Consider the following 15466-nt stretch of genomic DNA (forward strand, 5'->3'; position numbering starts at 1 on the left):
ACACAATAAAGTCCGTCACACAACAATATCTATATTCAAGTATCGATTTTAACTGTAAAATGCTCTACTCTCCAATCAATTTACACTCAAACTTGGTCCTGTATTTACAAAATATATTTAAATTTAACTAAATATTTACAACGGCGACTCTGTTTTGAGACAAAACCTTTTTTAATGGAGTTCCTTTTATAGTTCTATTAATAATTTACAATTAAAAAACAGTTAACAAGGAATTCGAACACCGGAAATTTAATATAAAAGGATTCTGATATAAGATTTATCTACACCCATATTAACCATTAAAAGATTTTCCAGAGCCGCCAGTAAACTCACATTTACGCCTCTGTCGCTATGGGCTCCCGGGCATGGTGTATCTTCACATGCTTATTATGATTAGACTTGTTACTGGAAGTCTTCCCGCAGATATTACAAGAGAAAGGCCTCGCACCACTGTGCACTTTCATATGTTCGGACAGATAATAACTCCTGTGAAAGGATTTACCGCACTCGGGAACTTTACACACATACTTCTTCGCCATTTCATGTTCTCGCACGTGACGTTGGCAATTGTATTTTCTAATGAACTGACATCCGCAGTAATTACACGTGTAGGGACGAACCGACTTGTGAGCGTTCATATGTGAGACGTAATCAGTATGTCGTATGAACGCGCCCTTACAGAGGTTGCATTTGAAAGGTTTCGCTGACCGGCTCAGGTGCGTCCAGCGATGAAGTTTAAGATTCCACTTTGTCGTAAACGCTTTGTTGCATATAACGCAGTGGTACGGACGTTTACCGCTGTGTGTTAACAGGTGGGCACGCAGGTTCGATCTGAGGTATATCTGAAGTGAAACACAGAAATTACATTAGTAAGATTATAATAAAATAAACGATATGATTTGTAGTCATTTTATTAACAGTAATCATACTTGTGAAACCTACTAATAATTTTATAATGCATTTAATTAATCAATATTTGTTTCACAGAATTGTCGTAAATAACTTTTACATCTCTCATGTTCGGTAAGTAGGTTATTACCTCCAAATGGGGCTTGTAGGTGACTAATTAGCGCTCTAGGGTAATAATGTAGCTAGAAAAGTCCTAGGGTGGTAAGTAATTAAAGAAAAAACACTTCTTTCTTTCAAAAAGTTCGCATACATCTAACCATCATACTGGCAATAGACAGCATTCAGCCCAATGACCAAAGAGGTCGCTTTGCTATTCAGCTTTGTCTTCGTGTGAGTACAATAGTCATCAATTTTAAATATCGAACGGCGAAGCTCAATTTCGATCTTGAAAAATAAAAAATAAAAAGTTCTTTACTTGATTCTTTTTAATGATAAAATGTTTTATTCTTGTAATGCCGGTTTTCTACTTACCTCACAATCGAGATGTAAAGCAGAATAATTAGCTCGGCTGTAAGCATCAATTGCACCCTCGAACTATAGGCGCCCTCGCTACGCTCGTACGCCTAAATATCTCTATCTCGGGCTGCAATTGATGTCTTACAGCCCTTGGCTGCTAATCTACTATAACTTATTCATTAAAAATGAACTTTACTAGTGCATTAGCATGTATAGGTATTGTAAATATATGTATACAATGTTATGAATTTATGCGGATTTTCGAGAGTTTCCCTCGATTTCTCTGGGATCCCATCATCAGATTCTGGTTTCCTTATCATGGGTTCCAATCATAGTATCTCCATTCCAACAAAAAAAGGATTATCAAAATCGGTTCATAAACGACGGAGTTATCCCCGAACATACATATATATATATATATATATATACCGACGAATCGAGTAACCTCCTCCTTTTTTTGAAGTCGGTTAAAAAGCGTATGAAACAACTATTTTAGGATTTTATCGCCATTTATAAGTTTTTTTTAGATGCCCGACGTTTCGGATACTTTACAGCAACCATGTTGACGGGAGGACCAAAACTAAATAAACCGAGATAGAATCAGAAGAAAGTTAAACATTAGATGTACGTATCATTAATCTTCAATTTTTTTTATTACTTAAGTACGTCACATAGAACGTCGTAGTTACCTGTTTGCAAACAGGACAGGGCACGTTCTCAGCTCTGCCTCTATCTGTACGGTCCGGTCTATCGGCCAGGAACAACTCGTTATGAGTCCTCCGTATGTGTCTCGTCAGCGAGGCCGCGTGTACGAACTTATCGCTGCAGTACACGCAGGCCTTGGGCTTGTCGTCGTGGGTCTCCTTGTGCCAGAGGAGCTTCGCCCTCGAGTGGAAGACAGCGCCGCACTGGCACACGAAGTCGCGAACCTTCGTCTTTTTCTTGAAGTGGTGACGGTCTCTGTGGACGGGGGCGGTGACAACGTTAGAGGTCTAAAGGTGAGCATGGGGTAAAGTGAGCTTCGAACTTAATTAACTAATTAATAAATATCTTGATACACACTGTTCCTAAGGTAAGAAACTTAATGCTTGTGGTATAGATGACGGCTGACTGATAATGCTACATATTGTTTTTGTTTTTTTAATATACATACATATAAATAAATACACATATTAGACCCAGACTCAGACGGGAATCGAATCCACAACCCCTTTTTTATATAGAAATTTGTTATAATATAAATACAAAATATTTTATTATTCAAAGACCTTTTTTTTGTTTTACAACAAGGACTCGTGTTGGATGTCATGTCATACAAGCAACTTGAATATTTTCCAGTAACAGTTAACGCTTCAGCCTGTAATACCCCACCTGACGGTGAGCTGTTACAGTAGTCTGTAGACGTCTGCACCACCAGAAGCATCTCAAATGCATTGTCGACACTACCACCGACCCTACCCAGGAGCTCTGGTCACCTTACTCACCACAGGAACACGATACAGCTAAAAAAAAACATTATTTTTCTGTGTATCTTTTGTAACGTTGAGATGCTTTTATATATATTGGTAAACAAGCGTACGACTCACCCGATGGTAAGCGATTACCGTAGCTTAGCCCTCTGCAACACTAGAAGCATCGCCAGCGTGTTGCCGACCCAACCTCCAATCCCCTCCCAGGAGCTCTAGTCTCCCTACTCACCACAGGAAGACAACACTGGTTGAATGTACCTCGACCTTACAGAAGATCACAGCTAAATAATACTGCTTTCAAGCAGTGTTGTGTTTCTGTAGTGAGTAACCAGAGCTTTTGGAGGGGGGGGGGTGAGAGGGGGGATTGAGACTGGGAGTAGGGTCGGCAACGCGCTTGCAATGCTTCTGAGTTGCAGTCATCTATGAGCTACGGGTCATCGCTTATCTTCAGGTAAGACGTGCTTTTAAGCAGTGTTGAGTTTTTGTGGTAAGTAATCAGAGCTCCTGGGGGGGATTTGGGGTAGGATCGGCAACGCTTGCAAAAAAAAACAAGCATCTTATTTTGCAGGCGTCTATAAGTGACCGTCTGAGCCGGACGCTTGTTCGCCGACCCGGTCGTATATAAAGGAGCCGAGTGTGCGTACCTGTGCTGCACCATGTTGGAGTATCTGCGGAAGGTGTCGTCGCAGAGCGTGCACTTGACGGGCGCGCGGCCCGTGTGCACGTTGTGGTGCTCCGTCTGAGCCGGACGCTTGTTCGCCGACCCGGTCGTATATAAAGGAGCCGAGTGTGCGTACCTGTGCTGCACCATGTTGGAGTATCTGCGGAAGGTGTCGTCGCAGAGCGTGCACTTGACGGGCGCGCGGCCCGTGTGCACGTTGTGGTGCTCCGTCTGAGCCGGACGCTTGTTCGCCGACCCGGTCGTATATAAAGGAGCCGAGTGTGCGTACCTGTGCTGCACCATGTTGGAGTATCTGCGGAAGGTGTCGTCGCAGAGCGTGCACTTGACGGGCGCGCGGCCCGTGTGCACGTTGTGGTGCTCCGTCTGAGCCGGACGCTTGTTCGCCGACCCGGTCGTATATAAAGGAGCCGAGTGTGCGTACCTGTGCTGCACCATGTTGGAGTATCTGCGGAAGGTGTCGTCGCAGAGCGTGCACTTGACGGGCGCGCGGCCCGTGTGCACGTTGTGGTGCTCCGTCTGAGCCGGACGCTTGTTCGCCGACCCGGTCGTATATAAAGGAGCCGAGTGTGCGTACCTGTGCTGCACCATGTTGGAGTATCTGCGGAAGGTGTCGTCGCAGAGCGTGCACTTGACGGGCGCGCGGCCCGTGTGCACGTTGTGGTGCTCCGTCTGAGCCGGACGCTTGTTCGCCGACCCGGTCGTATATAAAGGAGCCGAGTGTGCGTACCTGTGCTGCACCATGTTGGAGTATCTGCGGAAGGTGTCGTCGCAGAGCGTGCACTTGACGGGCGCGCGGCCCGTGTGCACGTTGTGGTGCTCCGTCTGAGCCGGACGCTTGTTCGCCTCTCGGTCGTATATAAAGGAGCCGAGTGTGCGTACCTGTGCTGCACCATGTTGGAGTATCTGCGGAAGGTGTCGTCGCAGAGCGTGCACTTGACGGGCGCGCGGCCCGTGTGCACGTTGTGGTGCTCCGTCTGAGCCGGACGCTTGTTCGCCGACCCGGTCGTATATAAAGGAGCCGAGTGTGCGTACCTGTGCTGCACCATGTTGGAGTATCTGCGGAATGTGTCGTCGCAGAGCGTGCACTTGACGGGCGCGCGGCCCGTGTGCACGTTGTGGTGCTCCGTCTGAGCCGGACGCTTGTTCGCCGACCCGGTCGTATATAAAGGAGCCGAGTGTGCGTACCTGTGCTGCACCATGTTGGAGTATCTGCGGAAGGTGTCGTCGCAGAGCGTGCACTTGACGGGCGCGCGGCCCGTGTGCACGTTGTGGTGCTCCGTCTGAGCCGGACGCTTGTTCGCCGACCCGGTGGTATATAAAGGAGCCGAGTGTGCGTACCTGTGCTGCACCATGTTGGAGTATCTGCGGAAGGTGTCGTCGCAGAGCGTGCACTTGACGGGCGCGCGGCCCGTGTGCACGTTGTGGTGCTCCGCCAGCTTCTGGCGCGTGAGGAACCGCTTCTCGCACACCTCGCATCTGGAGACACGTGCCGTACTCTTATTACGAAACTTTAGAAACAACATCATATAGATGTAGAGGGCGTTTGGAACTATTCGCTTTGCTTCAGCCTGTAATAGGATGTCCCATTACTTTGCACAGGCCTCTTTTCCTATGTAGGAGAAGGCTCGATAGCTTAAACTACCACGTTGCTCCAATCCAGATTGGCGGATATATTACCTACTATGAGCAACGATCACTGTCACACCGGGACACAACTCAACTGGGATCACAACAGGGACCGACCACTTAACGTGCTCTCCGAGACACGGTGGGGAGACCCACAAGAACTAACAACCGGACCGGCAATTAATACAAACATCAACTCCAGGCGGGAATCGAACTAGCGACCGTCTGTGTTTTAAGCGCCGCCAATACGGCAAACGCATCATTACACGAGAGCGGTCGTCATTAGTACGAATAAACAAAAAATCACTATGTATAGTTTAAGTACTAGTACTTTTTACTTAAAAAAGAATTTACAACTAACGCATATTATTCGACAATGTATTTCATGCAAGATTTTACTAATTTTATAATAATAAAAATATAACAGTTTTTTTTATTAAAAAATAACTGCGGAATTCCTAGCCAATTTTTCTCTGTAGAATCTACATTCCTAATTGGTCGCTTGTCTTTTATATATACCTAATCAATTAAAACAAATATAATTCAAATTTTTTAAATATCAATTCACGGGTACTTTTGTAACCTACTGGAATAAAGTACTTTTGGATTTTGAATTCCAGTTAAAGACCAATTCAAATTTTTTAAATATCAATTCACGGGTACTTTTGTAACCTACTGGAATAAAGTACTTTTGGATTTTGAATTCCAGTTAAAGACCTTACCCATTTTTTTTTTATGATCAGGTGGTGGGCGAATGACCTGATGGTAAGTGAATACTGTAGACTATTGACACATGCAACAATCAGAAGTATTTCTAGTAGCTCACCTATTCTCAATCTTCCCCAGGAATTTTATAACTACTTAATCTACCTTACTTATATTTTAATGTTAGATAGACCACTTGGGTATGAAGGCAGGCTATAAGGCTTTATTGCGCCTTTGCACTCTATATAGTAGGACCTTTTTTGTATTTTATAATTAGATATTCCAGAAAATATGAAATAAAAATTATTTATCTGTTATTTATTTTATTATTTTTATCTATATAGATTATTAATACTTTCGAATTACGATTAGTGATTGAACCATGACTCATGCTGTACGTAAATATTTATAATAATAATGAATAATATTACTTTCATTATATTGAATACTTTTTAACTGACTTTAAAGGTGTTGGAGATTCTCAATTCGACTGAAATTTTTTTTTCTATGTATGTCACCTCAACTTTTTACTGAGCGTAGTGATTTGATAATTCTAAATTTAAACTTTTTAAATTACCTGCTAATACTGCGTATTTACTCGACAATTTCTTTGGTATACTTATGTTGCTCGTCGTTGTAATTGAAGTTGGTTGTTATTTTCGTTTGCAAGCTAACCCAATTATTCGAAGCAGTAATGGTTTTATTTTAATTGTGCTCGGCCAAAACATCTTTTTTTTTCTTTTTTCGTCTTGTTATTATCCATATGGCAGTTCAAAAAAACATCTTTATTTCCTTTTTTAACCGACTTCCAAAAAAGGAGGAGGTTCTCAATTCGACTGTATTTTTTTTTTTTTTTTTTTTTATGTATGTTACATCAGAACTTTTGACCGGGTAGACCGATTTCGACAAATTTTGTTTTAATCGAAAGGTGGTGTGTGCCAATTGGTCCCATTTAAATTTATTTGAGATCTAACTACTACTTTTCGAGTTATATCTAATAATGCGTTTTTACTTGACGCTTTTTTCGTCGACCTACGTTGTATTATACCGCATAACTGTATACTGGATGTACCGATTTTGATAATTCTTTTTTTGTTGGAAAGGGGATATCCCTAGTTTGGTACCGTGATAAGGAAACCAGGATCTGATGATGGAATCCCAGAGAAATCGAGGGAAACTCTCGAAAATCCGTAATAACTTTTTACTGGGTGTACCGATTTTGATGATTTTTAATTTAATCGAAAGCTGGTGTTTATCATATGGTCACATATAAATTTTATCGAGATCTGATAACTACTTTTTGAGTAATCTTTGATAACGCGTAGTTGCTTGATTATTTTTTCGTCGATCTACGTTGTATTACTTGTCGATGTAATTGAAGTCGGTTTTTTTTTCGTTTGCGAGCAAACACAATTATTCGTCTTGTTATTATCCGCAAGGCAATGAAAATTGAAAAAGTACTCGACAATTTTTAATAAAATTAACAAATATACGATGATATTGATGACAGGTAAAACCGTGCATATCGACTAATTTACCCAAGTTAATGTTTTTATGCTGCAAATCACGACGTGACAAAAAAATTATTTCGACTTATAACAATAATAAATATGAAATAACCTGTTTTGTACAAAAAAAAAAAATGTATTAAAATAAAGTATGTTATCTAAGGTAATAAATAAAAATTAGTTAGAAAAAATTGACATCAATAAAAAAAAATTGAATATTTATCGTTAGTTAAGAAGTTAATTTTAATGAAACAAAAAATTACGTCGAAATTGTTTACGTACAACCTAATTACTTACTGATTACTGATTAGACTGGTCTTATACCCAGAACAATACTACGGTATCAATCTCAAAATAAACTTCAATTAAAACCTATTTACCCTTTCAGATTTAAGACAAGCAGAACGACTGATGTTTTTTATATGATACAACAATAAAAAAGTAACATTGAAAATAATTAATATGTCATTGCGATTCGTCGCAAATGTTTATTTTCCTCGACTAACGACCTAGGGCAATGAAACGGTCAACGAACCAGACGGTGACGTTACGCGTTGGCGCAGTGATCACGGCCAGTGAATGATACGTTAAGTTCCGGGCTCGATCACCGCACATGACTGTTGTATATGGATGTTGTGTGTGTGTGTTTTTTTTTTTTCTTATCGAGTTGGGGACTATTAAAGGTGAAGAGTTAGAGTTATTTATTTTTCGCGGTTACACTTGCAGTAGATGTCTGATTTCCTCCACGTAGGTTCAACTTCGTTTCAATACGGTAAATCTAGACGAAACCTACACTAGATTAAGCAAGACCTCCAACATCGCAACTAAGAAAACTATAGTTGGCTATATTCACAAATGGCGATCCAAAAATGCTTTTGAAACCTTCTAAAAAAATAAATTTTGCAATTTTTCGACTAATTTAATGATTAAATTTTACAACCAGATCGTAATGTCTGATTACAGCTGCATGAAATATTTAAGTATGTTTCATTTTGAAGATTTCAGTCTAAGTGATAACGCCTTGATACTGATAGCTGCACTACTTATTATCTTACCACATTATGACGTCATCAGAAATCAATTATGGCGGACAGAATCAAACATTGAAAACAAGACGACATCGAGAATTCTAAAGAACCTTGAACTCGACGTACATGCACAACTCACTTATAATTCCTAATCCCGAGATGTGTCTTGACATGGAGCGCTAGGTTGGCACGCTTGAAGAAACACTTTCCGCATGTGAGACACTCCAGTGGGTGTTCTTTCAGATGAGCGTGGAAGGCAGCATCACTCAACTGGTCTACTTTACACGTTGGACACACAAAGTCCTTTCTTCTCTTCCTGGTCTCCTGCTTTATGAGACCCTCGATATGGGGCTTCGTCTCGCTCATAGCGTTGTACACTTGCAACATAGTCGACGCCATACCCTCTTTCGTGTCCAGTGAGAGTAAACCACCTGAAAACGGATAACTTTATATTTTTAGTTTTTTCTTATATAGTTTAGACACAAGAGTTTTTAATTTTTATTTATCACATATTACTTCGCTAAATACTTTATCTTTTTAACTAATTTTTAGTATAAAAATGGCGTGTAATACAATATTATAATATACTAGCTGACCCGGCGAACTTCGTATCGCCTAACAGCGACTTTTAAGTATTATCACAAATCTTTTGTATGGGAGTATAGAAAAGTGTTGGTTTTTGACCTTTTTAGGAAATTTAAATTTTTTTTTTTTTAGAATTTTTCTCTCCGTAAGAACCATCCTCGTACTTCAAGGAATATTTTAAAAAAAGAATTAGCGAAATCGGTCCAACCGTTCTCGAGTTTTGCGCTTAGCAACACATTCAGCGACTCATTTTTATATTATAGATTGTAATATGCAGGTACTTATCAATAAAAAACTAGTGTGCTTCAGACCACACGACTGAAGTAAAACTTCTTTAGCTCCTACAGTAATATACGCAATGTAACTCTCTCTTTCTATCTTCACTAACTTATATTTCCCTCTCAATTTCCGTTCGCCTCGCTCGATCACATTTTCGTAACTCACTCGTCAAGAATTCACCAGCTTACTGAACAAGTCAAGCGTACGTAAAGAAGTTTTACTTCAAAAATTAACAAACAAAACTAAAGCAGCCTGTAAGCACCCCAATACTGTTCTAAAACCTGCTTACCATAATATAAGATAATACGCTTCAGCCTGTAATATCCCACTACTGGGCATAGGCTTCTTTCCCCATGTAAGAGAAGGATCAGAGATTAATCCACCACGCTGCTCCAATGCGGGTTGGCGGATATATTTCCTGCTATGAGTAACGGTCGCTATCAGGTGTACGTGATAACAACCGGGACCGACGGCTTAACGTGCTCTTCGAGGCATGGTGGGGAGACCCACAAGGACTGCATAAACACCCAGACCACGGCAAACACCTGTATGGCCAGCACAAATGTTTGTTATGTGCTGGGATCGAACCCGCAACCGCCAGTGCAACAGGCACAATCAATAGCTGTGACCGTTGCGCCAACGCGGCGTCTAATATATGATAATAGTTAATACTTAATCCGCAATAATGTTCCATTGCAGATTATTTCCTAACAATTTCCTAGTGAAAATAACAAATTGAATTCCAATATCAGAGGCAGCCACAGGTAACAATATTATAGTTTTGAATTAAAGTAATATTTTAGAATATAGTACATCGTTAATCTGTTGATTTTGATTTGAGTATGGTGGGACTGACATTTTTAGCCTTACTGAAAAAATCCTTCAATTAAAATAGAAAAAAAAAAACGATCGCTATAGACACCTGGGTCGTTGCCAACTGGGGAACCAGTGGTGAATACATACCTGGTAACAGGTCATCCTGCTTCTCCTCCTTTTTGATAGTCCGAGCGGTCATGAGGCGGCTGTATGAAGTCTTGGAGCTGGAGGTGGTCGCTGCGTGAACCAGGGCCTTGTGCCCTCGAAGTTCTTTCAACGATGGGAACTTCACGCCACACTGTGCGCAAGTGTACGTCCGGCTTTTTGGAAAGTGGATCTCTTCTTCGCTGTAAACAAGAAATTAGTAAGATATACCTATATCAGCTGCAAGTCGTTCTTCCATCGCGTTATTCCCGACAAACAAAAAGTAGCTAATGTGTTATTCTGAAACTCCAGTAACGTACCGAGTTCCATTACAATCAACCATTTGTCTTTGAATTTGCCAGTTTTTATCAGTGTTCCACTGAGTGGATTAAAATCTGCTCATAATAATAATAATAATATATTCTTTACTGTTCACCAAAATATAAACAAACAGTAGTGACTAAAAAAAGAGATGTACAAAGGCATAATTTAATTTCATACTGTAGGCTCTGTGCTCTTCATTCAGATTCCTTTGGAAGAGATGGAAATCAAAACGTATATTCCCAAACCAAACGAAGTCGCTTGTTCAGCTTAAGTATTCATATAATCTAAATATTAATACGGGAAGCAAAAACTGTGTACCCCTTTTTAAGAAAATTGCGCAAACGGAATTTGAAACTTCACATACTTATAGTTTATATCCAGAAGCAATGCAGAATGCTAATATTTTTTTTTAAATTATGCATAAAAAATACATAAAACCAATAAAAAAAGCATTATACACTACCATGTATTTGACACACCATGCATATAATATAGTCTTTTGGTTTATGTTCAAACTTATAAATTAATTATGGTCGAATTTCGACCACCGGGCGACCACTAGTAATATAAAATTTGTGATTTAACAGATTTCACCCGCATTTCTATTTTGGATAAACCTTTACACAAATATATATTTTTATTTTTTATCTGAGTTGAGTGTGTTGAAACACAAACAAACATGTACATTTTATATTATTGAAATTGCTAAATAAATTTCAGCATATGAAATATCATCACAATCATATAAATTGTGGAAGTAAATGTTTTATCTATTCTAGATAATCAGATTTCTTAGTCTTATTACTTAATCATTGTCCAAGTCAATGTATATACAATATTATTCATATATATACCTACATACGTTAAATATATACTAAATAGATTTTATGTAAAATGAGAAATTTGTAATTAAAATATTTTCAACATACATAACGTTTTCTGTTTTCTCGTTGCTGTCTACGTCAGACCCATCTGACACCCAGCTCTCTCGCGCCATCAAGTCATAAGGCTCTGCTGGGGGTATTCCTGAATACATCTAAAATCACAAAATTAACATTTGATTGGCATTTTATTTAAAAAAAAATATACTACAATTTTTTATATGTGAGAATTTGTTGTTATGTAATTTTTAAAATTCGAACGAAATTATTTGAAACAGGTCGGGGCGACTTTCCTTCTAAGAATTGCAATAAACGCTAACTTTTATCTCAATAAATATCTACTTTTTAAATCGCGTTTTTAATCTATTAATAGAAAACAAAGTATTAATTGATATTTTTTTTACTTTAGCAAGAAATTGACTATCTTTATATGAAGTGGAATTCACTTATTTACACAATCGAGTATAAGACCTTGACACGGAAACCGCGATTTCGTAGTTAATTGTATAATTATTATAAATCTCTTATAACTGAATATAAATTGTGTAATTAATTGAAAAATCATCTAATTGTCTTACCCCAGTCCAAGGTGATTCCATGTCTCCGTTGCTTTCCTGTCCGCTTAGTTCCCCACGAGGCGGCATACTTTCGTCCGTGCAGATGTTCAGAGCCGGCTCGCCTTCACTCCTACTCTCACTCAACACATCAGCTTTACTATCCCGTTCGCACCTATCTACATCAGCGTCCATATGCTCCGCCCCCGTGCCCATGTCAGAGTAATCTATACCGGTACTTTCAGCTATTTTGTAACTTTCGTGAATGAAATTCGGTAATACAAATTCACTTTCCTTCTGCGATGATTCACCCCAAATGTACATTCCATCTTTTCCGTTTTCTTTAGCATAGTGCGACACTTTCTCAGCTTCGAACGCCTCGACGCGATCCGGGGTGAAGTAGTCCGCGTAAATGTTATCACCGAAATAATTCTCGTTCATCATGGACACGAATTGTTTATTTTTCGAAGCAGCTTCTAAGTCCAGCAGTTCTCTGTGATTTGAATCGTCGTCGAATTCTCCCGCCATATTGCCATAATTGACAACGTTTATCGGCCTAAGCGTCTCCATTGGTGCGATATCCGTAGACCTGTCAGTTCCATTGCTAAATTCATTGCTAGAATTTATTTCTTCCTTTACTTGGACCATATCCACAGTGTTGCTGTACTGAGAGGAATGGTTAACGTTAGATGGTGTGACCGGCTCTATGTCCATTGACTGAACCTCGGTGTTAGCGTCAAATTCATTTTCATCCTCATTATTATGTTCAATTTTCTCTATTGATACCGTTTGCAATTTACCCTTTGCGTCGCACTTCTCAATAACTCCAGGTGTTTTATTAATTGCAATTTCTTCCAAAGTTTTACTTGAAGAAGAGGATGCCCGGGGTTCTTGTTCAGTTAATTTTGTAGTAAACTGTGAAAATGCTTTCGAGTTCTTTATTTGCAAAATCTTTTTGTGTTTCTTTACAAAAATATTATTTAGTCGTAGAGGATTATGTCGTGTTGGTTTTGGCGGTATTTTTTCAATATTAATATTATTTATCGGACTGTGATAAGATTGGCTACTTTCTGGTCTAGGAGATGAGATAATAAGCCGATCACTTGAATTGTCTTGTTCAGATAACTCGCTACATGGGGATATTGATGGCTTTTCATTACAAATAAGATCAGGTACTGGACAACTGTCTGAAAATTCTGCATCAAGTTTATTTTCTACTATTGTTGATTTTGCAGACATTTCTCTATGTTGAGCATTACTTGTATTTTTTAACACAGAGAATGAGCTGGAAGCTAAGCTATCACTGCTTGTTTTAGAAGGTTGAGTACAACCACCAGATAAACTGTGATTATTATCATCTAAATCTGGTAATATTTTCTCTGGAGTGACAGAGCGTTCAGGATAATCAGAGTCAGCTGATCCAGTCAAATCCATTACAGTATTAAGCATATTTTTGTGATGCTGTACGGGAACCTCTACTTTAATATTGCTTAGGATTTTCAAACCCTTACTAGGCCCGGGGGATTCGATTTTAGGTTCTGTCTTTTCCTGCTCCAGCTTTTTATTAACAGGATTTTCTCTTTGTGGCTGCAATGTATTTTGACTTGTTTCAGTACCATTTTCATTTTCTGTTGATAACATTGGACTCACTTCAATGATTAGTGTTTTATTACCATCACTGACTACATTGGGCACAGTTTTCTCTGGCAGATTTTGAATGAAAGATCCACTTTCATTAAATGCAGGTGCACAGGGTTTAGATACTAGATGCTGTGGTGTAGTATACATACAGGAAGTATTACCAAACTGATCAACTACCATAACATTTTGGTACATTGAACTACTCTGGGCGACATTTGCGACATTTTCAGGTCCACCAAGTACCGCAGGCATACTTGAAATAAACGGTTTACCATCTATATTATGAACCATCTCTCTGTAAATTATTTGTGAGTTTTGAGTTACTACTGTTGTTCCTGGTGTAAAAGCTCCTGGATTTATTTGATTAAACTGATTGTTTAATGGTGGTGCTATTAACTTTGGGTCCAGTAATTGACTGGTAGGTAAGTTTCCAGTCATAATCATATTGTTTTGTAGATTTTTCTGGACAAACGGAGCCGTGGTAGGCATCATCACATGCATCGGTTTCACTCCTGGTGGCATGTATTGCATACCAGCCATATTAGTTTTAACGAGAAGGTTACCCTGTTTAGGTACGATCTTAACAAACTCATTCCCTCTTCTAGGCACTGTTGGCATCATTGTAGTTGGCAGCTTGACACCCGTTCCTACAACAGGAATATTGTATGCGAAAACATTATTTCCATTATCTAACTGTGTAGTATATTCTGAACTTCGAGAAAATTTAATTTCTGTATCTTCTTGATGATCAGAATAATACGGATATTGTTGATCAAAATCTGAAGCTGACTCAATAGACTGACAATTGGAGGTAAAAGTTTGATGTGTTTTATCTGATTTAACTGTATATGCATCAGAGCACGGGCTTTGGTGGCTTGAAGCATTGGAGTTATTATTATCAAAATTTATATTTCCGATTCTCAAATCTGGTGTTGCATTTCTTGATATTGAATGTGGAGTTGACTTTGTTCTACTTGGAGTTCTTCTCCAGTACCTTTCATTATCACTATTGCGATGCGAAGTATTCCACCTTCCACTGTCATCAGTGGCGGGTGTCCGTGACCTGCTTCTAAAGGACCTCTCTGAGTTCAATGGTGTAGGTGTTCTACTTCCAAAACTGGTGTTTTTAACTGATAAACTACATAGAGCCTTTATCACTTGATCTTTCGGATGGGTATCTAAATGCGACTCTAAGGTCATTCCACTGTGAAGGTACAGTGTACACACAGGACATTGCACTCTCTGATCCATGTTTATGTTCTATGCTATAAAAATATATACAAAAAACGCGTCGCGCAGGTTGACCCTGGCGAGGCGTGAAACGTTATATCGTCCAATGCGCACTCAGACCGAAGCACCACTCTGCACGGCGCCCTTCAGTCCCATCACGCGCATATCTACTATACACACGTAAGGCAAATGGCCCACAACACATATCTTCACAAAACTCGTCTTCTTATCGATCTGTCGGGAAAAATAAAGCTACGTCAATATAAAATTAACACATTCACATAATCGAATATCAAAAACTCGTTCAACACACGGACACGGAACAAAAGAAAACAAAAGTCCGAGATAAAGGCCATCGATACATAAAAAGTCGAAGAAAGAATTTAATACATATATTTGTAGTGTTAACATAATAACGGATCTTACCTTTTTATAATGTATGTCATATATCGTCCATAGCATGGACGTCTCTTAAATAGACCCTCTTATTAGTTACGACTACGCTAATTCTAAAAATATTTCCAAATAGTCAGACATATTGTGATATTGCAGACGTCTCGATCACAGGTTCACATCACATCGCCACAGAATGCTCATGGCTCACACACAAAACTTGTACGCTCCAGTGT

General features: G+C 39.3%; 1 protein-coding gene across 1 annotated transcript; it reads right to left on the reverse strand.

Moving 5' to 3' along the window:
* Positions 1–222: 222 nt before the first annotated feature.
* Positions 223–13467, reverse strand: LOC123657801 (zinc finger protein 77). Its single transcript, XM_045593310.1, has 7 exons — positions 12117–13467; positions 11461–11567; positions 10211–10410; positions 8523–8814; positions 4855–4992; positions 2055–2325; positions 223–842 (listed from the first exon to the last, which is right to left on the reverse strand). The coding sequence occupies exons 1-7, from the start codon at positions 13413–13415 to the stop codon at positions 336–338; spliced, it is 2814 nt and encodes a 937-aa protein (XP_045449266.1). The 5' UTR covers positions 13416–13467; the 3' UTR covers positions 223–335.
* Between the last annotated feature and the right edge of the window lie 1999 nt (positions 13468–15466).

The sequence above is a fragment of the Melitaea cinxia genome, chromosome 11 (assembly GCF_905220565.1).
Source record: "Melitaea cinxia chromosome 11, ilMelCinx1.1, whole genome shotgun sequence".
Lineage (NCBI taxonomy): Eukaryota > Metazoa > Arthropoda > Insecta > Lepidoptera > Nymphalidae > Melitaea > Melitaea cinxia.

Coding starts and splice junctions, on each gene's coding strand:
- LOC123657801 (XM_045593310.1), bottom strand. CDS start 13,415: ATGCTTAATACTGTAATGGATTTGACTGGATCAGCTGACTCTGATTAT. Junction 4,993..8,522: donor CTCGGGATTAGGAATTATAA/GTGAGTTGTGCA, acceptor ACGTGTCTCCAG/ATGCGAGGTGTGCGAGAAGC. Junction 2,326..4,854: donor TCCAACATGGTGCAGCACAG/GTACGCACACTC, acceptor CCCCGTCCACAG/AGACCGTCACCACTTCAAGA.